Source organism: Eurytemora carolleeae, unplaced genomic scaffold (genome assembly GCF_000591075.1).
Source record: "Eurytemora carolleeae unplaced genomic scaffold, Eaff_2.0 scaffold204, whole genome shotgun sequence".
Classification (NCBI taxonomy): Eukaryota; Metazoa; Arthropoda; class Copepoda; order Calanoida; family Temoridae; genus Eurytemora; species Eurytemora carolleeae.
Window position 1 is genome coordinate 158,990 of NW_019396099.1, and position 24,623 is coordinate 183,612.

A 24,623-nucleotide genomic window follows, 5' to 3' on the forward strand; every position below is an offset into this window, starting at 1 on the left:
TTCGCATATGTTGATCTAGTTTAGAACTGATCAGGGGGGAGAGAAACAAACTGCAAAAATGTTTGTTTTTTGGCTTGGGTTGATTCTCTTCCCAGTTATTAACTCAGGTATGTTTTTCGACAGGAAATCAGTGCCGGGAACTTTTGAATTATTTGATGTTAAGCTAAATAGTTAAATTTCTTTTACCGGAATTCGGCTACATAACTACTGAATTTTGGAGTTGAATTCTCAATGTCTGTATATGTTAAAATGTTTCAGTTGATTTCAATTCTCTGATCAATTTTTGGACTAATTATTCAATTAGATAAACTTCACGATTTACTTTAACCAGCTGAACAATTTCCGTTCAGTTAAAAGTTCCAAACTCAATTGAACAATTGAGTTCAGATTTAGCTTCATGTTTTTTAGTGATTGTTCTAATAATAAGTTTATATTCAGGTGAAAATATTGCTCCATCTTTACCTCCTTTACCTCCAATGCCCTTCATGCCTCCGAACAAGCCAGGTTCTTAAAAACAATACATATATACCCTCTGAATTAATTTTTGAAGTAACTGAATCAAAACTACAATAAAAGATTTATGTTTCAAATGTCCACATTTCAAGAGCGACAGATGAAAAAATGTAGATATTTTTGGTTAAAAGATATTACAGAAACTTAGCAACTTTAAAAAAAAGTTTACATTAAGAATCTTATTTTTATCTGTTAAGGAAAAAAAGGTGTTGAATTTTTTTCTGGGAAAGCAGTCAGGTAAATACTTGGGATTTATATGCAGTTTTAAATGTCATACAGTGAAAACCAGAACACAGTGGAATTCTAGTCTTTTTTATTTTTGAAATTTTCAGCGGAACTAAAAGTGTATTCTAAACATTTGAAGAGATAAAACAGTTGCAGCATATTCCCAAAGTATTATGGTAACAAAGAAGACCTTCATTCCGCAGTGTTCTGGTTCTCACTGCAGGATGTATTTGTTACTTTTTCCAGTTAATACAAATGTTTAGTTATTTCATTTTAACAAGATCTATGTTTATAAAGATCGTAATAAAAATGGGTTTCTGAATATCTTTTTTTTTGCTTGAAGGGACTGTTTTGTTTATAATCCTTCAGGCCAGTTTTGCTTAAAGGGACTGTTTTGTTTATAATCCTTCAGGCCAGTTTTGCTTAAAGGGACTGTTTTGTTTATAATTCTTCAGGCCAGTGTTGACTCGTCTGGAAAAGTATGAGGAGAGAAGGGAAAAGCTGCAGTCAGAGATAAAGGAAGTTGGTGGCCTTCCTGGCAAGGTATAAAATCAGTTTCCATACAGTGGATCAAAATAAACATGATAATTGTAAGACAAATTGTTATATTTAGCTTTAAACTTTTATATATTTCTAATAAATAAATTAATGAAAATGGAGACTAATTAGTTAATATTTATTTGAAATTTTAAAAATGAGTTTTATTCTGCTTATCATCCTTTTTCCCAACGTTTGAACAAAGTTATGACAATATTAAAGGGAGTGTTCGCGAAAAATCAAAGAAGGTATCTGCGAGAAATAGGCGCGCTTTTGATCGCTACTAATCTTACTTCTATCTGTTGCGTCTAAAGGATAACATTGTTAAAAACGTAGCGTCCATACAAATTCAGAAAGTTGCAACATTCAAATCGGATCGTGAAATAATGAATTAAATTCCAAACAAATCATTCAGATATTACAAACAATAGTCATTGATTATTTTTCGACGCATTCGTATATAGTTAATATTTCATAATATTTCGCTAGCACTGAATTTTCGAGCATTCCTGATAAATATGAAAAAGTTGTCTTCATTATCAAAAATCCTCGAAACAGGAATAAATGTTTTCAAAAGTAACTACCTGATCATAAAAAAAAATAACATGAAATATCAACTTACCGAATGAGTCGAAAAATTATCGATGATTAATGGTTGCAATATCTGAATGATTTGTTTGGAATTAAATTGAATTTTTTACGATCCGAGTTGAATGTTGAAAGAATGATTGAATTTTGCTTCTATTTAGGTGAATTTTTTATCCCTGATATTTACATTGCAACCCTGAAACTAGGAGCGAAATGTTACATTATTTTCTGAATTCAAAAATATGTGTTTCAAAAGTAAACAGATTTTACAGTTTTTTAAACTTAAAAAAGGTTGATTTTTATGTAAATTAAAATGCAATATTATGTTTGGCAGTGGAAACATCTCCATAAAATTTGTTTAAAGTTGAAAAAATTGCATATCTCTTGAGTCACGTGACGTGAGCCAACAAAAATTTGATAAATAAACTGGAAGCCTCGGTAATGTAATACTCCCTCCTATATGTATTACATCCCTATGACCTCCCTGTAATACAGAGATAAATAGTTATTATTGAATATTTTTTTACAAGGGAAATAACTTAAGAAAGCAGATCAAAGCTTCAAAACCAGCTTTGGATATTCTAAAACAGGAGGTAAAATACTTAAACCAAAATATTCACAAAATCAAAATTGTATTGGTCTGATTTTACATAAATCTTGAACACAAAACAATAATCCGAGTTCTATTCAAATTTGAAAATACAATATTTTTTACATTTAGTAAATAAGTTAATATGATTATACCATATATCATATCATTTAGTTAGAAAACTAGATTTTTTGAAGTATTCAACCCTTTAGAACCAATGTAAATGTTTTTTCTTCATTGATAAAGGTTACCATGATTTTTTTTAACCATTTTTGTTCAAAAGTTACATAATTTTATTTTAAAAAAGACATCAATTTTTTAAGCGCAGTAGATTGACTATTTAATAGGGGGATCGAGGCATTGTGCTTCAGGTGGAAAACTTTAGTGGACGATTTCTAGCCGATCCCAGGTACTAAACTTACACAATCCCTGGCAGATCTCAGGTACTAATCTTACACGATCCCTGGCCGATTCCAGGAACTAAACTTACACGATCCCTGGCAGATCTCAGGAACTAAGTTTACACGAGTCCTGGCAGATCTCAGGAACTAATCTTACATGATCCCTGGCAGATCCCAGGTATTAAACTTACACGATCCCTGGCAGATCCCAGGTACTAAACTTACACGATCCCTGGCAGATCCCAGGTACTAAACTTACACGATCCCTGGCAGATCCCAGGTACTAAACTTACACGATCCCTGGCAGATCTCAGGAACTAAACTTACACAATCCCTGGCAGATCCCAGGTACTAAACTTACACGATCCCTGGCAGATCCCAGGTACTAAACTTACACGATCCCTGGCAAATCTCAGGAACTAAACTTACACGATCCCTGACAGATCTCAGGAACCACACTTATACGATCCCTAACAGATCAAGTTTTCTAAACCTTATACAAGGTGTTTTTTTAATTCTGTAATTTATAAGTCTGGAACAGCACAGGTTAAATCATTATTAAACAATTAAGGTTGTCTTTACATATGGACGTTTGGTATCATATAGCAAAAACGTTATTAATACTTCTTAATTAAATGTTCAAATTGGCCTCCTTTTCTCTTTGGCTACTTTGACATGAGCGAGAGAGGCCGGCATGGTTTTCATAGCTGCATCCTCATTTCTGGACTAATCTGGTTGTAATTATCAGGGAATCCTTTATATGACCATGCCTAGGTTGTATTTCAGAAAGATCGTAGCATTATTTCTAGTCCGTCCCTCAAGAAAACATGATTTTTGGTGAAAATATAAAGTGACAAAAAAGTAGAAATTGCAGATTTACATGTTTTTATTTCCTGGATTTTATTTTATAGATTATAAAACGTCTATTCATTAGTAACTATTTTAGAATAAAAAAAATGTTTTAAAACAGATGAGATATAAGTTTTTCAAAATTTACAGAATTCAAAAAGCACCCTATAATTTGCATTTATAAAAGTTTTAGCTTTTATAATATTTAATTGTAAATTGTAACCCATGCTTGATTCTAGTTATTTTTTAAATGTTTATTTTTGAATTGTTTAATATGTTAGCTTACTTAAATTCAAATCAAGATATAGATCTAACTCCTGTTAAAGAAGCAGAACAAATGTTTTGATTAATGCTATGTTTTCAAAAGAATCGAAGAAACCAAAGACGACTTTACAAAGAAAAGAATAAAAAGATTAAAAAGAGTAAAAGATATATCAAACATAAAGGTGTCAAAAATCAGCGCGAATTAAAAACATGCTTAAAAATGCCCGTTTTTCATAGAACCTATATCTCTTTTACACTCCATTAAGCTTTTTTATTACTTTTTTAACAGTACAAATAAAATAAATCTATAATTTTTGTTTCTAAAAGTTGTTAGTTCATCGTCGAAAAATACTAAAGAATCCACCACTAATTTATATTAAATATAGTGTAAAAAATGAATATGTAACTTTCCTTATCCTTTCCTTTCCTTTTCCTTTTATTTCTATTTTTATCTTTTTTTAGAATTGGGAGGAAATATTCCCACAACCTCTACTTTTAGAGGTTTTTAAATATTTTCTCCTGAATATTTTTGAATGTTTTTGTTATATTTCATTAATAAATAATTTTTACTTTACTTTACAAATACTTGTTAATTAAGAGTTTGGACAAGATGTGGATACCAGTATTCTCAATTCCCAGTATTCTCTACCCTAGCTCCTGCAGCTGTTGATATAGGTACAGTCCAGGGGCGTATTCAGTAGTTTAAAAGGGGGGTGGGTGGAGATTGTATGTTTTTTAGTGGGGGGTGGGGGGCTCAGCTCCAGTTAGGGCCTGAAAATCACCTGAAAACAATAGATTTCACTGGTCCAAGGGGGCCCCCTGAATACACGCCTCTGAGGTACACATTGGGTTTAACAATTTTAATTTTTTTTGCAAGACATTTCGTATTTGGAACAAAATTGTCTCTTTTGTGGCGTTCAAAAGAAATTTTACTTACAAATTGTGAAACGTTTTAATTATTATCAAACTTTACTTTTGGATATTTTTATTTTATATAAAGATTTTGAGGTTAAAATTTTTTTTTTTGATAAATCTGAAAACAATTTAAAAGTACAGATGATCTTCGCAAAAAATCTTTCAGTCTGCAGCTTATTTAAAAAAAAAAAATTATATTTTAAACCCATTTCTTAACAAACAAGTTTAAAACTAAACCTAAAATATAAATCTTTAAATGTTTTATAAGGGAGTAAATTATAACATAAAGCTTATATTGCCCTCTCTCTTGGTGCGGAAGGACTAGACAAGAAGAAGAAAATGATTAATATTTGTATCTCCTACACAACAATATAGGAGTTGTATTTAGCTCTCCTACACAACAATAAGGAGTTGTATTTAGCTATCCCGCACAACAATATAGGAGTTGTATTTAGCTCTCCTACACAACGATAAGGATTTGTATTTAGCTATCCTACACAACAATAAGGATTTGTATTTAGCTATTCCGCACAACATAAGAATTTGTGTTTAGCTATCCTACACAACAATAAGGATTTGTATTTAGTTATCCTACACAACAATAAGGATTTGTATTTAGCTATCCTACACAACAATAAGGAGATGAGATCTAGCTGTGGAAGTATAAGTTGGCAGGTTATGGTTCATCCAGGGAAACCTCTTAAACTTCAAGATGGGAAAGGATTAAGGTAATTTGATCTTAATTATGGTTTAATTATATTTTGAACTTAATTATGGTTTAATTATATTTTGATCTTAATTATGGTTTAATTATATTTTGATCTTAATTATGGTTTAATTATATGTTGATTGTTGAACTTAATTATGGTTTAATTATATTTTGAAAGCTGGGATATATAATGCGTCTGCGTCCTCATTAAAAAACTTAATAATTAGAGCGAATATGAGTTCCAACAGAATGGTGTATTTAACCCTGATAAGACATCTAAGCAATCTAAGCTTCAGCCAATGGCAGTGCAGTATCGTTGTCACGTCATGCAGACGAAAATCACATGACCAGTACAGTGCACTGCCATTGGATGAAGGTCTGGTGACGAAATACGGACATGGACTATATGTAATAATATTATAAATTATATCAAATAAAAATAAAAAATAAAAAAATATATATAAAATTAGCAAATCTGAGATTCTCAGGCTTCTGTGGGATATCGTCGTTTTCTGATTTGTTGCGTATTTGTTGAATATGATCTGTTTAATACTACAACTTTTATACAAAATTGCATATTTATGAATTTTCGTATAATATGGACACAGTTTCATATCAATTTCTCGAGACAGGAACATCAGATAGATGTTTTATATGTATAGTACAACTTCTGAGATTCTCAGGTTTCATCCTATACCCTCTTTAATATTTCCTTTACAGTCCCTTTCAAGAAAATAAATATTTTCAGAAATCACCCCCGAGTACTATAATTTACAGGTTGACCTTTGAAAGTATATGGGCGGCCTGAGCCTGAAGTTAAAGAATTTGAGCCGAGGCTTAAATTTAAGCCGCGGCTCAAATATTGTTTGTTTCACTTAAAATCATATTCATCGCTTCAAGATTTAAGTCGGTGCTCAATTGAAACCGGTTTTTGGCGGATTTAAGACGCAGCTCAAATTCATTAAATTTGGGCACTGTACAATTAGTAAAGGATTAGCGTACATCATCACTCTATATACTATAATCTCGTTGGACAAAACTCACCAAATCAGACCCGGGTCTAACTTACGGATTTAGACCATGTCCATAGATAAAGATAGATTGCGCATAAGACGACATTTTTCATCTTGAAAGATATAAATGTACAAAGATGTTTTAAAGATATTCCTATTTTATAGATAAACAAGGTCGGTTGTGAACATTGACTGTTCTTATGTCATTGAGTACTTGTGGTGTACATGAGTTCTGTAGAGAGAAATTTTAGTCCTTCTCGTATCCTTCTTCAGCTCTCGTCAATATGATATATTGCTCAGTGAAAAACTGTTCTTCAAATAGTTCCATAAAACTCACTCCTGAGTGTTTTAATAATTATGAAATCCATTAAAACACCAAACCACCCCGCTTATCATTGAAGTACACTTTGACCCCTAGAAGTATGAGTTCGCGGACTGTACAATTCTTGGTGATTTTGCGTATATAAGCTATCTATATTTATTTATTTATCTATGATTTAGACTCGCTTAAGACTAGGCTTTTTGATGTCAACCTTGAGTTATATTGATGCTTGTTTTAAACTTTTAGTTACCGTTTGTTTGAACACCTGTATTTTATAAATTTTAAAAAATAGATTTAGAACATTTTCTTGAGACTAAGTAATTTTAGATAAGTCATTAAATTGTGTATTTTTAATAATTCCATATTGTAAATTTTTGTGTAGATTATTCGTTACTTGGTCGAACCTGGACACTGTTGGATCTAACAGATGTAAGGATGGGAAACTAAATGAGTTTATGATAGGATTTAAAAAGGTTAATTAACAATAAAAATTGAAGAAAATAAACATGAATATTTTCAATTTATGAACTATGTACATGTGCAAAGAAAAAAATGTGTAAATTAATCTTGAAATTTTTAAGGTTGAGCTTGATAACACTGGGCATTGGGATCCTAATGATGAAGGAAGTTTTAAGAATTTATATAAAAATTACCACACAAAGGTAGCTGATGTTTTAATACATTAGTATGAAAACCATCTTTTTATCCATTACAAGTTGAATTCATTTTCTTTAAAAAATTCTTTAAATTCCTAATTATGAGATGGTAGGTGATGTTTTAATACATTAGTATGAAAACCATCTTTTTTATCCATTACAAGTTGAATTCATTTTCTTTAAAAAATTCTTTAAATTCCTAATTATGAGATGGTAGGTGATGTTTTAATACATTAGTATGAAAACCATCTTTTTTATCCATTACAAGTTGAATTCATTTTCTTTAAAAAATTCTTTAAATTCCTAATTATGAGATGGTAGGTGATGTTTTAATACATTAGTATGAAAACCATCTTTTTTATCCATTACAAGTTGAATTCATTTTCTTTAAAAAATTCTTTAAATTCCTAATTATGAGATGGTAGGTGATGTTTTAATACATTAGTATGAAAACCATCTTTTTATCCATTACAAGTTGAATTCATTCTTTAAATTCTCTAAATTCCTAATTATGAGCTTTCATTTTAATTTTATCCAATATTTAACAAAAAAAATATGGAAGAACAACTTTTTTTCTGGATCAGAAATGATATTGTAATTATGATTTATCATTTACCCCTTTTAAACCTTTACGAAAACTCTATGCAGAACAAATAATATCAAATTTTTTTCTACTTTATGTTGGTCGTTGTAATCTATATTATGTTTCATTTCAGGACTTACTAGACCAGTACACGTTCGAGCAGTCTAGATCAATTCTTAAGAATAAAACAGTTCCAAGGAAAAACATACTTTTCATAAAACTAAATTTTTGACATGTAACTAAACCAAGCAAAAATTGACAATAACAAATTATTATATTTTGAATTATTGCAAACCACATGCTAGGAATTCTCTGAATGATGTTTTCCAAATTAACTATTTTAACCGAAGTGCTTTGCCTTTCCAAACAGGTCAACCTTTCATAAACCAATAGAGTCCAACAACTTAAAATCTTTGTACATTCCCTACATATGCCTGTGAGATAGCACGTCACACCATTTCATCTGCAATTAAAATATTCTTTGACAATTTGATTTTTAAAGTTTAGCTTATTCTATTTTAGAAAATCTCAATGGTCATGTTTATTAGATCCTGAATTCCTGTTAATTAGATCCTGAATTATGTTAATTACACTCATGATTCATGTTAGTTTGTTTGATCCCGAATTTATGTTAGTTAGATCCCGAATTCATCATGTTAATTAGATTCCGAATTCATGTTAATTAGATCCTGAATTCCTGTTAATTAGATCCCGAATTGATGTTAATTAGATCCCGAATTGATGTTAATAAGGATCACTTGAAATTATCATCGTGTATTTGACGAGCTTAAAAAATAGACATGTTTTGGGACACTTAATAAAATGAGTTAAAATTCGGCAAGGCAAACCACTTTTGCATGTGGAGCAGTGGTTCTAAATTATTTTAGATTAGTTTAAGGTTAATTTTTTCTTTTTTTACGCAACGCAGACTGATCTTTTCTTCTATCTAACAGAATTCATAGTTTAAAATATCTAAGGTCTACAACATTGGGTAGCATAGATAGCGGGATTAGAAATATAAGTTTGTGAACAACTCAATTCCTTTTGACATTCTTATCTAACAGAAGTCATAGCTGGAAATATCAAAAGTCTACAACACCAGCTTGCAAAGATGTAGAGATTAGAAAATTATAATTTGTGACAAATTTTTAGTTCTTTTTGTGGTTTTTTTATATTACTTACAAAGTGAGTAAAAAAGCGGCATTAGCTTTAATTTACAGACCACAATGAAAATGTTTTCAGAGTTCATGTTTGGGGTTAAAATATCAAATATAGCAAGACAAGTGCTAATTTTTTTAACACAAACAACGCGAAATAAAATTATTTAACAATTTTTTCTTTTAAAAAAATCGATTAAAAAATCAGTTTTTTTCTATTCTAAAGTTTCAAAATCTATTGATGAATAAAGCATAACACGCATATTTTCCTATTGATAAAATATTGTTGCATTTTAGTAAGTATCTACATTTCTAAATTTTTCAACCTAAAACATGAACCATGCCAACTGAAGTTATGATTTCAAGTAGTCAAATAAATATGAAACCCAGTAATTGTGTTTGTTCACAGACCCGTTCCACTTAATAAGTTGATTTTTTTACAATTAGTAAATCATTTGCTTTATAACAGAAAATGCATATGTAAAATTTCTTAATGTCGTCTTCCTTTTCCAGAGTTTTAGTGGTTTCATCAAACAAGATGTCCAAGAAACATTTATAATATTTGAATTTTCACTACTAGCATGTTACAAAAACTCGTTTACACTTAATTTTTTTTTTTAAATTTACTAATCCCTATATCTTTACAACCCGATGGTTTAAACCTTGTATATTTCAATATTAATGGTCTATGACATTGGGTTGCAAAGATATATTAAATGGAAATTAGAGTTTTTGGCATAAACTCATTTTCTTTGAACTTGAAATGAAAAACCATAAGTCTTAGCTCTTATAATCATCAGTCGAATCTCTTACATTGATATATTAGAGACGTTTTGAAATGTTTTGATTGACAGAATTATTGTTACACTTTTGAAATTAAAACTCAGCCCTCATAGTCTAACGTTTTATGAACGACATTTTCATCAGACGTTAGACAAATCAATTTAGTATTCAGAGAAAAGTTATGAAACATTATGATTTACAGAATTACATTTTTTTAAATGTTATACGTTACATTATTGAAATTTATTCTCTGTAAAAAAAAACTTTCGTTTCCTGATTATTAAAATAATAACTCATTTCTGCAACGTTGAATTTTTCATTATACTATAAGGGAAAACGTTTCAAAACGTTTTCATAAACAGTAATGCATTTTTCAGTAATACAACGTTACACTTTTTATAAGTTGAACTTTGAAATAGAAATCCTTTCGTTACGATATTCAATCAAATCACAATGCATTTTTTAAACGTTAGACTTTCAAGCTCCCCTTGGAAACAAAACATTTCTTTACGTTATGGTCAAACAAGTTGTAGATAATAGAAAAATAACGTTACATTTCCACAAAACGCTAACGTTGGGGGTATATTCCTCTAAAGTTAACGTTTAACGTTAACGTTAGGTATGAGCTCCTATAACGTTAACGTTTAACGTTCACGTTATATAGAATATATCCAAACGTTACACATTATTGTAACGTACGTACAAAAACGTACATTTTACGTTACGTTACACTATCGTTGACATCTCTACTAATTAGAACCTGAATTCCTGTTAATTAGATCCTGAAATGATGTTAATTAGATCCTGAATTCATGGTAATTAGATCCTGAATTCCTGTTATTTAGATCCTGAATTTATGTTAATTAGATCCCAAATTCATGTTAATTAGATCCAAAATTCATGTTAATTAGATCCTGAACTACTGTTAATTAATTAGATCTTAAATTCATTAGATACCAAATTATGGTTAGAAAATGTACTTCCACCCTGTAGCTTCTATCTTGTATGAGTATCTGACTTACTTTCAATTTTACTTAAATTCTATTGCACGTTTGTTTTAACTTAGTTTGGGAAGCATAGTTGAATCCCCAGATAGCCAGCTAGAGGTAATCATGATTCAATTTAAATTTATCTTAAAATAACGTATCTCCATTTTACCATATTTTTCAACAAGAACAACAAATAAACATAAGATTGCTTAAATGTCTGTCATCTTTCAATTCTACAGTTTGATGAGTTCACAAATGGGTATATTTTGAGAAATTTGTTTAACTGTTGCAGTACTTAACTAGATACCATTTGTTCAAGATGCCTTGTGTTATACGCCCTGAGTTGAAAGCTTTAAAATTGTGGATATCGAATTCAATGCTTGATTTCCACTTTTTGTTTATCTCAAGTTTAATTTCATCTTCATTTCCAGAGGCCTGGCATATTTTGATTTGTGCGCGCAATCAATGAAAGAACTCTCATTGGTCCAGCCCCAGCAATTGGTTTTCAAAAGAGAAGAGTAAACAGAACATCAAAAGTGTCAATAGTGGATACAAATATTTAGCAATCTGGGGGTATTCAATACAAGAGTTTTCAGCTCTGTAGTATGGCGGGTTATCTCTCTTATTTTAGGTTTATGGTGAAATGGAATCTGGGTGCATTACCAGTCTTACATTACAAATCCTGGGCAGAAGAGCAGGGAAGTTGGCCGAGTAAGTTGTTAACAACCTCTTTGTAAAAACCACTGGTTTTCCTTGCTAATAGTTCAAAAGAACTGATTTCTGATTACTCATTTTCTAATCAGCATATATTCGAAACCTGATTTTGTGGACTTTTTATATTTCAAGCTATGAATTCTACCAGATCAAATAGTTAATATGTTTTAAATATCAGAGATTTGCACTATTATCAAATTGCAAATAACTAGGGTTAAAAGATTAGAATAAGAAGAAAGAAAGCAAAACGTTAAATTACGGTAAAAGAAATGCTTAAACGTGTATATAAGTAAAAAATATTTTATTCTTTTATTTTCCTATTCCTTTAATAAGGCGAGTAATCAATTTCTTTAATTAAAACATTTTTTCAAAAATTTACAAATTAATTTTAATTGTGTTTGTTCAGTACTGATCTTGGATTAAAGGAGAGTAGGGTTCCTGATGAAGTTTGGGAGCAAATGATTAGACAAGCTTGGTTGGATATTGTTGTAGCTGTCAACAGGTTGGACTCAGGGTTTTTTAAAGGGACTGTTTATCTTTTGAAACATAAACATAAATTACGAATTTAGGATTACAAAGAGTATCCTACAGCTAAAAGATGTTTCTCAGCCCAAAAATGTTAAGATTTGTGAAAAATCCCTTGTCTAGTAATTCATATTAAAATAGTGTTTTTGACAAGCATTTGGCATGCAAACTTTGTTTTCATTTGGTATTTGTGTTAATTAATGTGATTTCATTTTATGAATAGTCTAGGCCTTTTATCAAACATCTCCTAGAATCTTTTTAATCCAAAGAAAAGTAAAATTCCGTTTTCATATTTTAAAATTAAAGTTTTAAGTTACGTATTTCCATTAGGGATCGAGCTCTATATGGAATAGGATTAGAGCCCTTGTACGTTGATCCCTTAATGGATCAACCTGTATATGTAAACACGAGCTTACTGGGCTATGAGGTATAAGTGTAATATTTTTCTTCTTTCTTTCAATTCATTTAAAAAATTATTTCATACATTTTAAGAATTAAATTCGGTTAAAAAATAATATGTATCTTAAAAAATAAAACGTCAAAATTGTGGTTTTTAGATTGAGTTTTACATGTGGAATATTACTATTGCTGGATTGGCTGATATGAAGTAAGTGTTGGTTAAGTCAGAAAACTAGGGATGGAAATTGATCTATTTTTAGTAGAAATTAATTTCAATTTATGAAATGATGAACGTATTTTTTATTAAATGAAGCAAGAAGAAAAATTAAAAATTCTATTTTTTGGCCAGAAAAATATTTGTGCGTAATAGAAATTAAAATTTAGTTATTTCTTCCTTTTTTAGAATTTACCAAACTAATTATTTGGAAGCAACACGCACCATGGGCATGATCATGTGACAGAAAAAAAATTAAGTTCCTACAAAGAAAAAATGAGAGGGTTCGGGCATTTGAAACCAAAAAATGTCTTTTATCTTTTTAATCACAGGTTAGAGGAGCTGGTTCTTGAAAGAGGAGACTCCTTGAAGAATTTGGATACTAGGGCTGTTCTAAATATTGGGAATCTAACAGTTACTGGCCAGTATAAATATAAGGTATTATAATTTGGATACTAGGGCTGTTTTAAATATTGGGAATCTAACTGTTATTGACCATCATAAATACAAGGTTTTATTATTGGGATACTAGGGTTGATTTAAATATTGGGAATCTAACAGATATTGGCCAGTATAAATATAAGGTATTATAATTTGGTATTTTGGATACTAGGGCTGTTCTAAATATTGGGAATCTAACAGATATTGGCCAGTATAAATATTAGGTATTATAATTTGGATACTAGGGCTGTTCTAAATATTTGAAAACGATCGTTTAAAAAAAACGATTTGCGACCGTTTTTTATACGATTGTTTTTTTAAAAACGATTTCTTTGGAAAAAACGATCGTTTTGGAAAAAATAATTTTATTGACAATTATGTTAACGATCGTTAACGAAGGGTCGTCGTTAACGAAACGACGATTTTTATGAAAACGATCGTTTTGAAAACCGATCGTTTTTAATAACAATCGTTTTTCAAAAAGATCGTTTTGAAAACTACCATTTTTAAAAAACGAACATTTTAATTTTAATTCCTAAATATAAAGTTTTAGGTAAGATTGGGCATAACATTTATTAAACTATTTTTTTACTTTTAGTTTAACTTTACTAACTTTTTTTATTAGTTAACGAGATTTCATGTTTTTGCCACAAACTCTAATTTTCTAATCCCTATAGTATATCTATGTATCAAGGTGCTGTAGAACTTTGTTATTTCAAATTATGAATTCTATTAGATTGAATAATCTCAGTTTGAAATAGCAAAGGTCTACACCCTCAGGTTGCAAAGAATAGGGATTTATAGACAATTTGAGTTTGTGGCGAATACTTAATTTCTTTTCACAAAAATTCCTTTCATGTTCATTCAAAAGTTCCGACCTCTGTATATATTATCCAAGGTTACCCACTATAAATTCCGAACAGTCGTCTCTGAAGTCTCATTCTTTGTGGGTAACCCTGTATAATTAGGCAGTGTACACTGGATGGGTGTGGGGTATGGGGGATATGGACTCAGGAGGAGAACAAGCTTTTACTGTGGATCTTGGCAGTGCTAAACAAAAGGTAATAAACAATTTTGTTTTGATTATTTAAAGATATTTTATGATAACGCTATTTATCTTTAGACAATAGGATTTTCTTTCAGTCTTGGTTTTAAAGGAACAGTAGCTGTAATTTCAAGTCACTTTTGTAGAGAACCACAGTTAAAAATATCAAATTTTATGAAAGAGAAAAGAAGAATAACGCCATCAAAAGGCAAAGGTTCAAAGGGTACGGTTAGTAATCGGAAATGCCACTCTATATGCGAGTACATGAAATTACGCATACACTATTTTATGCAACCTTTCTAAGTAAATTCTGTTCGGAACTTATGATCCAAATAGATTTACGAAACATTTACATTTGACCGGTAAAAATAGGATCAAAAGTGAAGGCTCATAGACAACTAAAACCATTGAACCTATTGTTAAGAAAAAATGTCATCCTTATAAGCTAATTTAGACTTTTTTATTGAGAATATTTTTTATAAACTATTTAACTTTAAATATATCTATTTAGATAGAAGTTAGCATGGATGTGGTTGATGGCTGTAATAAAACATCAAACCTTGTTATAACAAACATTCAACTTCCCTTAGAATACGATTATGTAAGTATTATTATACAAACATTTTAAATTTAGGAATTATGAAAATCTTTTTCCTCATTTTTTTTTTAGATTTGATTTCCTAAATCAATCTGTATCTTTAGACGGTGACTATAATTCGTAGATAGATAGATTATTTTTCCGGGGCAAAGTCTCGCATCAATTTTCAAGAATGAGTTGACATTAAAGGGACTGTAAAGGAAAAATGAAAGGGGGTGATACAATCTGAGAGTCTCAGGTTTTGAACGATACCCATAAGGCATCTATCTGATGTTCCTGTCTCGAGAAATTGACATAAAACTGTGTCAAAATTATACCAAAACGGGCATAAGCCAGATTTTGTATAAAAGTTGTAGTATTAAACAGATCATAGTCAACAATTACGCAACCAATCTGAAAACGACTACATCTATTATAATTATTTAATTTTTATTTTGCATTTTTTATAGATATAATTGATAATATTATTAGACTTAATCCGTATAGGCCGTAGTACGTCACCAGTACTTCAGCCAATGGCAGTGGAGTATACTGGTCACGTAATATCCGTCTATTCCACGTGACAACGATAATGCACTGCCATTGGCTGAAGTTATTATGACGAAATACGGACCATACGGACTACATGTAATAATATTATTAATTATATCTATTAAAAATGCAAAATGCAAAATAAAAATTATTTTTTCCTTTACAGTCCCTTTAAAGTGTCGCAACTTCGAGGTCATTGATTTTACCAAATATACTTACTTTCCTGTAGCCCTATGCATGTTCATTTTAAACTGTAAAACACTGAGATTTAATTTACAAGAAGTAATCGGAAAAACTCTCATTGCTTTTTTGATTGGAACTTTGCCATATTTTGATCAGTGTGTAGTTTAATCGCTCAAGCTAAGCTATCCCACACAAAAAAAAATCATCTTTTTCCTGATCAAATCATAAATCTTAAAAGGAATTGAGTTTTGGTCACAAACTCTAATTTTGTAATTCATATATCTTTGCAACCTGATTGAGTAAACCTTTGACATTTCAAACTTAGATTACTTGATCAAAAAGAGTTAATAGTTTGAAATATTATAGGTCTATAACATAGAGTTGCCAAGATATAGAGATAAGAAAATGAGAGTTTGTGGCAAAAACTCAATTCCTTTGTTCTAATATTGAACCTGCATCTAAAGAGGTTTTAATTCTGTGTTTTAATCTCAGGTAAACTTTGATTTTAAAAACATTGGATCCATCCTTGGCGGGGTTGTCAGTGTTATCGGAGAAATGGCCATAGAGCTCAGTAAGGTATTAAATTAGATCTAAATCTTTATAAATGATGCATTATAAAGAAAAAAGACACAAAATTAAAAAATTGAATGATACGTTCTTGTAGTTATTAAGTCTAAAATATAATTTTTTCATTCTATAAAATTCCTTTGTAGCAACACTTTGTAAAAAAACATCCCGAAGAATTGAGAAAAAGAAACAATAAAATAGAATTGACTAAAAACTTTTTAGCACGTTCTAAAACTAAATCTTGTGATGTAATAGACAAAATAATTTCTAGAGTACAATTGTTGATTTGGTAAAATCTTCGCTAAAAGAGGAAGTTGGAACCCTGCTATGTGATCTAGACAGGAAACCAACTCCTATGGAAAGAGTTCCTGTATTTGTGGAACAAGTAAAGTATGAAAATATTTTGCATATTTGCCGAGACAAAATTTTTTTTGTCTCAATAAATACTGATTTTCCCCAATTCTAATGGATTATAGAACATAGTTCATGGATAGCTTTGGCCGGTTAGCATTAAAAAATCCTGGACAAAATTATTATATTGTAAAAGTTTGGTAATTCAAATAAAACTAGACAACCATTTTTACTGAAGAGAGAATCTCGCTGCATTAAAAATATTAAAAGATTAAAAAGAACACTAATTAATAAAGATTTTAACATGTTTATAACAGTTTCACAAAAAATATATTAAATAAAGCTAAGTTATTAAATTCCTAAAAATATATGAAGAGACCCTGCATGGCACAGTGTTCTAGAGAATGCAACACGAGGCTGGGGAATACATACCTTGAGAAGAGATATCCTGGCAGAACAATTCATAACTAAAGTTTTTAACGATGGAGTAGCAAGGTAAACTATCCAAAGGACAAGGTGAACTATCTAAAGATTATACAGAAAGGACAAGGTAAACTGTCTACAGTTTAACAGCAAGGAAAAAATATACAATCTAAAGATTTAACAGATAGGACAAGGTAAGCTTTAAACAGTTATGCAGATAGGACAAAGTAAGCTATACAAGGTTATGGAGATAGGACAAGGTAAGCTATACAACGATTATGCAGATAGAACAAGGCAAACCCTCTACAGATTTTACGGATAGGACAAAGTAAAACCTCTACAGATTATACAGATACGACAAGTGAAACCATTAACAAATCATACAGGTAGAACAAGGGAAACCCTCTACAGATTATAAACCATTTACAAATTATACAGATAGGACAGGGTAAACCCTCTACAGATTATACAGATAGGACAGGGTAAACCCTTTACAGATTATACAGATAGGACAGGGTAAGCCCTTTACAGATTGTACAAATAGGACAAGGTAAACCCTCTACAGATTGCACAAATAGGACAAGGTAAACCCTCTGCAGATGTTACAAATAAGATTAGGTAAACTATACATATACAGATTATGCAGATAGGAAAAGGTAAACTCTCTACAAATGTTACAGATAAGCTATACATGCACAGATTATGCAGATAGAACAAGGTAAAAAAAACAGCGATAATACAGTGACTCATTATTTTTTTGGGTAAGTGCTTTTCTCCTTTTTTTTAGACTTTATCATGAAAAAAAATTATTATTTTTTTAATTGTAGACATCTTGCCGATCCTAATGATCCTATAGTTAAACTACTGGATCCATTCCAACTTCTGCCTGTGAGTGAGGACTTCAGAAAACCAGGATTACTCAAGTAACAAATATAATATTTCAATAACTTTATCTGAGTAACAATGAGAATATATTGTCTTATTAACTATTTTGAAATTATTTGTCAGTCTCCTTCACTCTCTCTCTGCTGCAAAATTCCACCAGTAACTAAAAAAAGCAAATGCAATTTTAATTTTTACATAGAAGAACAAAGATATAAACTAGTTTTGCCCAGAAAAAGATTTAAAGGGTGTTAATCTGAAATGTTAACTGTTGTATTTCCTCCAAAGTGGTATTTAAAATAAATATGAAATATTCTAGAGGACATGTAGTTGTATGTGAAATGTGGTTGTACGATCTCAGTAAACTCAAATTATTGGATATGCAGGTATAGGAACTATTTAAAGTCTTTTTTATCCGCCTTGTCAGTCAGACATTACTTTTCTGTAGATTGTTTTATTTCAGATAAAGAATTATAAAAAACGGAAAAATTAAGAATGTTTACGAGAAATTTTTTAAATTGAAAACTGATTACACACCTTACTTTTCAAATTTTTAAAATCCTTTTATCTTTTGCAACGCAGCCGTTATAAAAAGAACTTTAAGACATCACTATAAGATCATTCACATATAAAAGGTTTTCACAATCATGTCACAAAGATATATTATATTATATATAAATTAAAGTTTGAGGCCATTAATACTTAATATTTTAGTTAGCTAGAAATGAAGATCTAACCTACAGTGCATTAAAGATAAAGCTGGGCTTACCTACAACTAGAACTGCGGGAAAATATAGATTGTTAGTATCTACTATCTACTATCTACTATCCACTATCTACTATCTACTATCTACACATTAAAAACAAACTATAATTGATAAGTTCCTTTGTATGTAAGAAACATACAATAAGGATGAGCATTTAATGATGACCTGTAATTATTTAATTTTTAGTATCTAAAAGTATTGTATTTTAACGGAAAATTAGATGATTTGGCATAAAGAAACAAGTTAACTGACAAGCGTGGAACTATTTATGCAAACAAAAGATTGAATAGATTTTGTACAGTCGTCAATGAGGTCTCATCCTTTGATTGTGGGTAACCCTAAAAACATAACCTTTAATTTACAAACCATGAAAATTGGAACTTGGTTTGGTCCTATTCTAATCGCCCAAAGTGTCACATTATGCATTTTTTCCATCTGATTTGTATGATAAATCAGCCTTTTCTAATTGTTATGAACAGTGTTAAACTAGGAATATTGTTAATCTAGGAATAATGTTAGTCTACGAGTAATGCCAATTTAGAAATGATGTTAATCTAGAATAACGTTAATCTAGGAATAATGTGAGAGTAATGAGTGCATTACCAGCACCAACCAGTGAAGGAACTGTAGAAATATCTCTTACAGGAGTAACTGTAGACCTAACTGTAGTTCTCAGGTAGTACATTCACATAGGGGAACTGTAGATATCTCATACAGGATTAACTGTAGACCTAACCGTAGTTCTCAGGTAGTAAATTCATATAGGGGAACTGTAGATATATCATACAGGAGTAACTGTAGACCTAACTGTAGTTCTCAGGTAATACATTCATATAGGGAACTGTAGATATCTCTTACAGGAGTAACCGTAGACCTAACCGTAGTTCTCAGGTAGTACATTCATATAGGGGAACTGTAGAGATATCTCTTACAGGAGTAACTGTAGACCTAACCGTAGTTCTCAGGTAGTACATTGATATAGGGGAACTGTAGAGATATCGCCTTACAGGAGTAACTATAGACCTAACCGTAGTTCTCAGGTAATACATTCATATTGGAGTACTGTATACATATCTCTTACAGAATTAACTGTAGACCTAACCGTAGTTCTCAGGTAATACATTCATATTGGAGTACTGTAGACATATCTCTCACAGGAGTAACTATAGACCTAACCGTAGTTCTCAGGTAATACATTCATATAGGGGAACACTATCCATTGAATATATGATGTCCAGAGTTCATATTGGATTACGAGTTTACACAGAATTTTCAGAAAATATCTCACATGGCAATTGTTTCACTTTGGGCTCAAACCGTTCAAAATATTTATTAATTTATTTCCCGCATTTTTGTATCATATCGGAATGATCCAGAAACAAAAACCCCCAATAGCGTTTTTTCTAATCATTTGAACTTCTTTAAAATTCCAATCTAATGAAACAAAGCTTGATTAACGATTTAACCTATTTTTTTATTTTTTAATATATTATTTTTTCTGCAACTTCAAGTAAAAATCTTTATTTTTACTCTTGACGTTTAAAGGTAGACCCAACTTGGTGGTTTAAAAATAGACTTTATTCTACCAAAAAAGCTCAATATATCCCAAGGTTTTTGTGGCACTGAACAGATTTATTTACTTTTTTAGAGCGAAACCTGTGAAAAATCAAGGAAATGCCTCAATTGCAATGGAAACATTTGAGGTAAATGCTTATTCCTTTATTTATGTTTGAATGTGATAGAAAAACTGAACGATCTAATTGCATAGGTTAAGTTTGTATCAGGAAAAGGATTCACCGACATAAGGTCACACGACCTACGGTCAAATACCATAGGGTCAACCGATATAGGGTAAAACGACCTAGAGTCAAAGGACATTAGAACTAGTAGCCGTAGCGCTCGGCCCCCTAGCCTGTTCTAGCCGCAGCGCTCGGCCCAGAATTTTTAAACAAAAGCTTACCCTGAAATAATACAGAAAATAATTTTTTTCATTTTGACCCTTTGTCGCGTTTTGGACCGATTGCCATTTGACCCTATATCGTTTGGCCTTAGGTCGGATGACTCTATGTCGTTTGACCCTGGGTCGTTTGATCTTAAGTCGTTTAACCCTTCGTCGGTCAACCAAACTCCGTGAAAGATCTAATTGCACAGGTTGAGTTTGGATCTGATGACGTTAAATTTAATATCACTGGACTAGCAAAGGGACTGAACACTATTGCCAACAAGGTTAGTTTAATTTGAATTGAAAATACTTCATTAATAATATTAGATTAATGGGACTGTAAACGTAATTTCAAGTGACCCTCCATGCTAAGATGACACATGCCAAAGGAACTGAGTTTTTACCACAAATTATGATTTTACACTTGCCATATCTTTTCAACCTGATGGTATAAACCTTTGATCTAAAATGATTCAAAGTTTGAAATATCTAAGGTCTCCGACAATCAAATGCAAAGATATAGGGATAAGAAAACTCAATTCCTTTTCAACGGAAACCTTTACAAGCTTTGTCTGATCAAGTATGAATTAGATATCAATGTTTACAATTTTGAAAGTGGCATTTTCAATAATATGATTTCTCGACTAAAATCACATGTACATTTCAGCTGCAGGAATTATCTGCATTTAACATTTTTAAAGGGAGTGTTCGCGAATAATGAAAGGGGGTATATAGGCTTATGGCAAAAAATAAGCGCTTTTGACCGCTACTAATCTTTTTATCTGTTGCGTAAATACGGAGAAAATTGTTAAACACGACTGATGCTCAATAACGTAGCATCCATACAAATTCAGAAAGCTACAACATTCAACTCGGATCGTAATATAATCAATTTAATTCCAAACAAATCTTTCAGATATTACAACCAATAATCATTGATAATTTTTCGACATATTCGTATATAGTTGATATTTAATAATATTTTGTATTTTTTATAATCTGAGAGTTGCTTTTGACAACATTTATTCATGTTACGTGGATTTTTGATAATGAAGACGACATTTTCATATTTTAAAGGAATGTTCGAAAATCCAGCGCCAGCGAAATATTATTGTAAAAAACAAAATCAAAAATATTATTAAATATCAACTATATACGAATGCGTCGAAAAATAATCGATGACTATTGGTTGTAATATCTGAAAGATTTGTTTGGAATTAAATTGATTTTATTACGATCCGAGTTGAATTTGTATGGACGCTATACGTTCTTCAGTATGAGTTATGTTTAACAATTTTCTCCCTATAGACGCAACAGATAGAAGTTGGAATAGTACCAATAAAAAGCGCTTATTTTTTCGCAGTAAGCTTATATCCCCTTTCATTTTTGTGAACACGGCTGCACATAGTAGCTGAGGTGAAAGTGCAATATTGTAGAGAAAAACTTTTAGATTCATTTGATACAATGAGACATTTTTACAGTGTACATTTTTTAAACGTAAAGTCGTTTGTAATATTTCAACAGTTTTTTCAGTCAGTAGGAGAAAGTTTTCAATAATATCCATGTTTAGGCCTTTACAATGAGTTTTGAATAATATCCATGTTTAGGTTTACAATGAGCTTTGAATAATATCCGTGTTCAGGTTTCTGGTGAGCTTGGAATTAATATCCATGATTAGGTTTCAAATGAGCTTTGAATAATATCCATGGTTTAGGTCTTTAATGAGCTTGCAATAATATCCATGTTTAAAAATACAATGAGCTTTGAAAATATCCGTGTTTAGGTCTTTATAATGAGCTTGTAATAATATACATGTTTAGGTCTACAATGAGCTTTGAATACTATCTATGTTAAGGTTTCCAATAAGCTTTGTATAATATTCATGTTTAGGTCTTTTATGAGCTTGTAAAAATATCCATTTTTAGGTCTCCAATGCGCTTGGAAATGATATCCTTGAGATGCAGAAATCTCTGTTGAATAAGGAAATTAAAAATATCCTTTATGGGTTCGCAGACTGCCTCATGTACAAACCTGCAATGGTATGATTCTATTAATATAGATTTGCAACCTTTTGCATTTAAGATAAATTGATCATTGGTGATTCAAGAATTATAAAATTTTATTTTTTCTACTAATATGCATACTATGTGAAGTGACCGTGGAATAAAAAAAACACTTTAAAAAATTTCGAATTACTAATAAAAATAAAAATTTGGTTTTGCCAGCTATTTCAAACATATATATAGGGGTGAGAGCTTTATTATATATAGTTAGGTTAAAATCCAAACCTAATAAATTTTTGCTCAATATTTTAAAAGAAAACATTTCAAAATTAGTTTTAAGTTTTCTTTAAATAATAACGTTGATTTGACTAGAGTTTATTTGTATAGGGTCTACAGACTTGTATGGATAAATTCTGGGAGAGTCTTGGTTTCAAAATTCCATTTGAATTCCCAGCATGTCAGGTACGTAAACGTATACTATGTGAGGGGGGGGATGTGGAGAATGGCGGATTTAAAATTATCTTAGAAAGTTTCTTCGCATTCTGTGTCCGAAACTTTTAGCAAGACGGAGATTAACAAATCTCTCGTTAATAAAGTTCGGATTGACGAGAAATGATTTTATCTCTCCGCTAAAAAACTTTGACGTTCACTCACTCAGATCATTTAAAAGATTTTATCTGTGATTTAGTCTGAAATAATTGATATTTTTAACTAAATTTATCGCAAAAGATATGCCTAGGAGATTTTCAGAAATATCTTAATTACAAATTATAACAATTACAAAACTTATTTTTTATCAAAATTACAGAGGGATTAAGACAAAAATAATTTCAGAGCTTTTTGGTTATCACTCTTTGCTATTTTAGGAGTTGTACAGACAGGCAGACAAGGAAATGGGTCTTGTTTGAACAATTTCAAAATTCAAAACATATAGAATAATTCTGAACTACCAGTTTTGTTGGTAGTTGTTTAAATGTATATATTATAAATTGTTCTCTATAGTTCATATTTAATAAAACATTTACCTTTTTGAATAAATAACGTTTTCTACATATTCGTAACCGTCAAATCTTTCTGATCCTCATTAACGAAATTTTGGGTTGAAACTGATTTGAAAATCAGAATTTGTGGCGAGTAAACACTAAACAGCTCCTTTCTGGGAATTAGTAATCCTTCACTTTCACGTATTTTACCCATTAAATGTAGATTTAAAAACCTTGCCATTAATAAATTAAATACTATACGGTTTCTCTTCATTTGACCAAACTATTGTGAAATGCTTACAGCGATTAGTTTCAATAAACTTATAAAATATAAATGCACACTGTAAAGCTTTGCAGCTGGAACCTTAACTCTCTAACTGATTCATTTTAAGAACTTTCAAATTAAGCCAAAAAATTAAAAAGTTTTAGTTTGTAGCAAAGATTAAATACCTTTAGCTTCCGTTATCTTTTTTAAATATATTTAAATATTTATTCATTTAAGACAGGTTAAGTTATTCTTTTCCCTTTATATTAATATTCTTGAGTATGAGATTTTTAAGGTTAAATAGAAGACACGAGGTTTACGGAACACGTTTTACACTAATTTTAACTGTAATAAGATAAAGTTATAATGCTAAGTTTGATTGTAAGAAATGTGATGTTGCACATTTTCATCAGATTAAATGTAAATGTATTAACTTCGCAAAGTTCCAGTTTTAAACAGAGGAGAAAGAACTCAGAATGTAAATTCCTTTTGGTAAAACTTGAATCCGAACAAGTTTGGTAACATCTGCCTAAACAAGTCAATGTCAAAGGCTTTCCAAAAAGCTAAATTTTATCAAAATCTGACAAGTGGAAGTGGGTCAAAACAAAGATTTAGTTTGTTACAGGAAAAAGCAGTCATTCAGGCAGTGTGCCTGAGGACTCAGGCAGTTAGTATTAAAGCCCGGGTTTAGGCTTAA

General features: G+C 30.6%; 1 protein-coding gene across 2 annotated transcripts; it reads left to right on the plus strand.

Moving 5' to 3' along the window:
- LOC111694907 (uncharacterized) lies at positions 1 to 23,730 on the plus strand. Of its 2 annotated transcripts, XM_023463963.1 has the most exons (31): positions 1 to 107; positions 439 to 504; positions 711 to 750; positions 1,194 to 1,281; positions 2,394 to 2,456; positions 2,800 to 2,861; positions 4,565 to 4,641; positions 5,501 to 5,609; positions 7,308 to 7,398; positions 7,507 to 7,587; positions 8,298 to 8,362; positions 11,171 to 11,210; positions 11,725 to 11,804; positions 12,214 to 12,309; positions 12,663 to 12,759; positions 12,890 to 12,939; positions 13,278 to 13,383; positions 14,355 to 14,447; positions 14,943 to 15,032; positions 16,236 to 16,319; positions 16,582 to 16,700; positions 17,037 to 17,156; positions 17,912 to 18,007; positions 18,286 to 18,352; positions 18,681 to 18,766; positions 19,308 to 19,409; positions 20,382 to 20,436; positions 20,885 to 20,959; positions 22,601 to 22,714; positions 23,066 to 23,140; positions 23,545 to 23,730. In XM_023463963.1, the coding sequence occupies exons 1-31, from the start codon at positions 59 to 61 to the stop codon at positions 23,584 to 23,586; spliced, it is 2,478 nt and encodes an 825-aa protein (XP_023319731.1). In that variant the 5' UTR covers positions 1 to 58; the 3' UTR covers positions 23,587 to 23,730. The 2 variants fall into 2 exon arrangements, with proteins under 2 accessions (XP_023319731.1, XP_023319732.1); XM_023463964.1 differs by lacking the exon at positions 439 to 504 and having other exon boundaries at positions 23 to 107.
- Positions 23,731 to 24,623: the final 893 nt, after the last annotated feature.

What these genes read in the sequence shown, in the direction of transcription:
- LOC111694907 (XM_023463963.1), top strand. Translation starts at nt 59, where the DNA reads ATGTTTGTTTTTTGGCTTGGGTTGATTCTCTTCCCAGTTATTAACTCA. An exon ending in TTGGCAGTGCTAAACAAAAG is followed by an intron (nt 14,448 to 14,942) that starts GTAATAAACAAT and finishes ATATCTATTTAG; the next exon opens with ATAGAAGTTAGCATGGATGT. An exon ending in TTTAACGATGGAGTAGCAAG is followed by an intron (nt 17,157 to 17,911) that starts GTAAACTATCCA and finishes TTTTAATTGTAG; the next exon opens with ACATCTTGCCGATCCTAATG.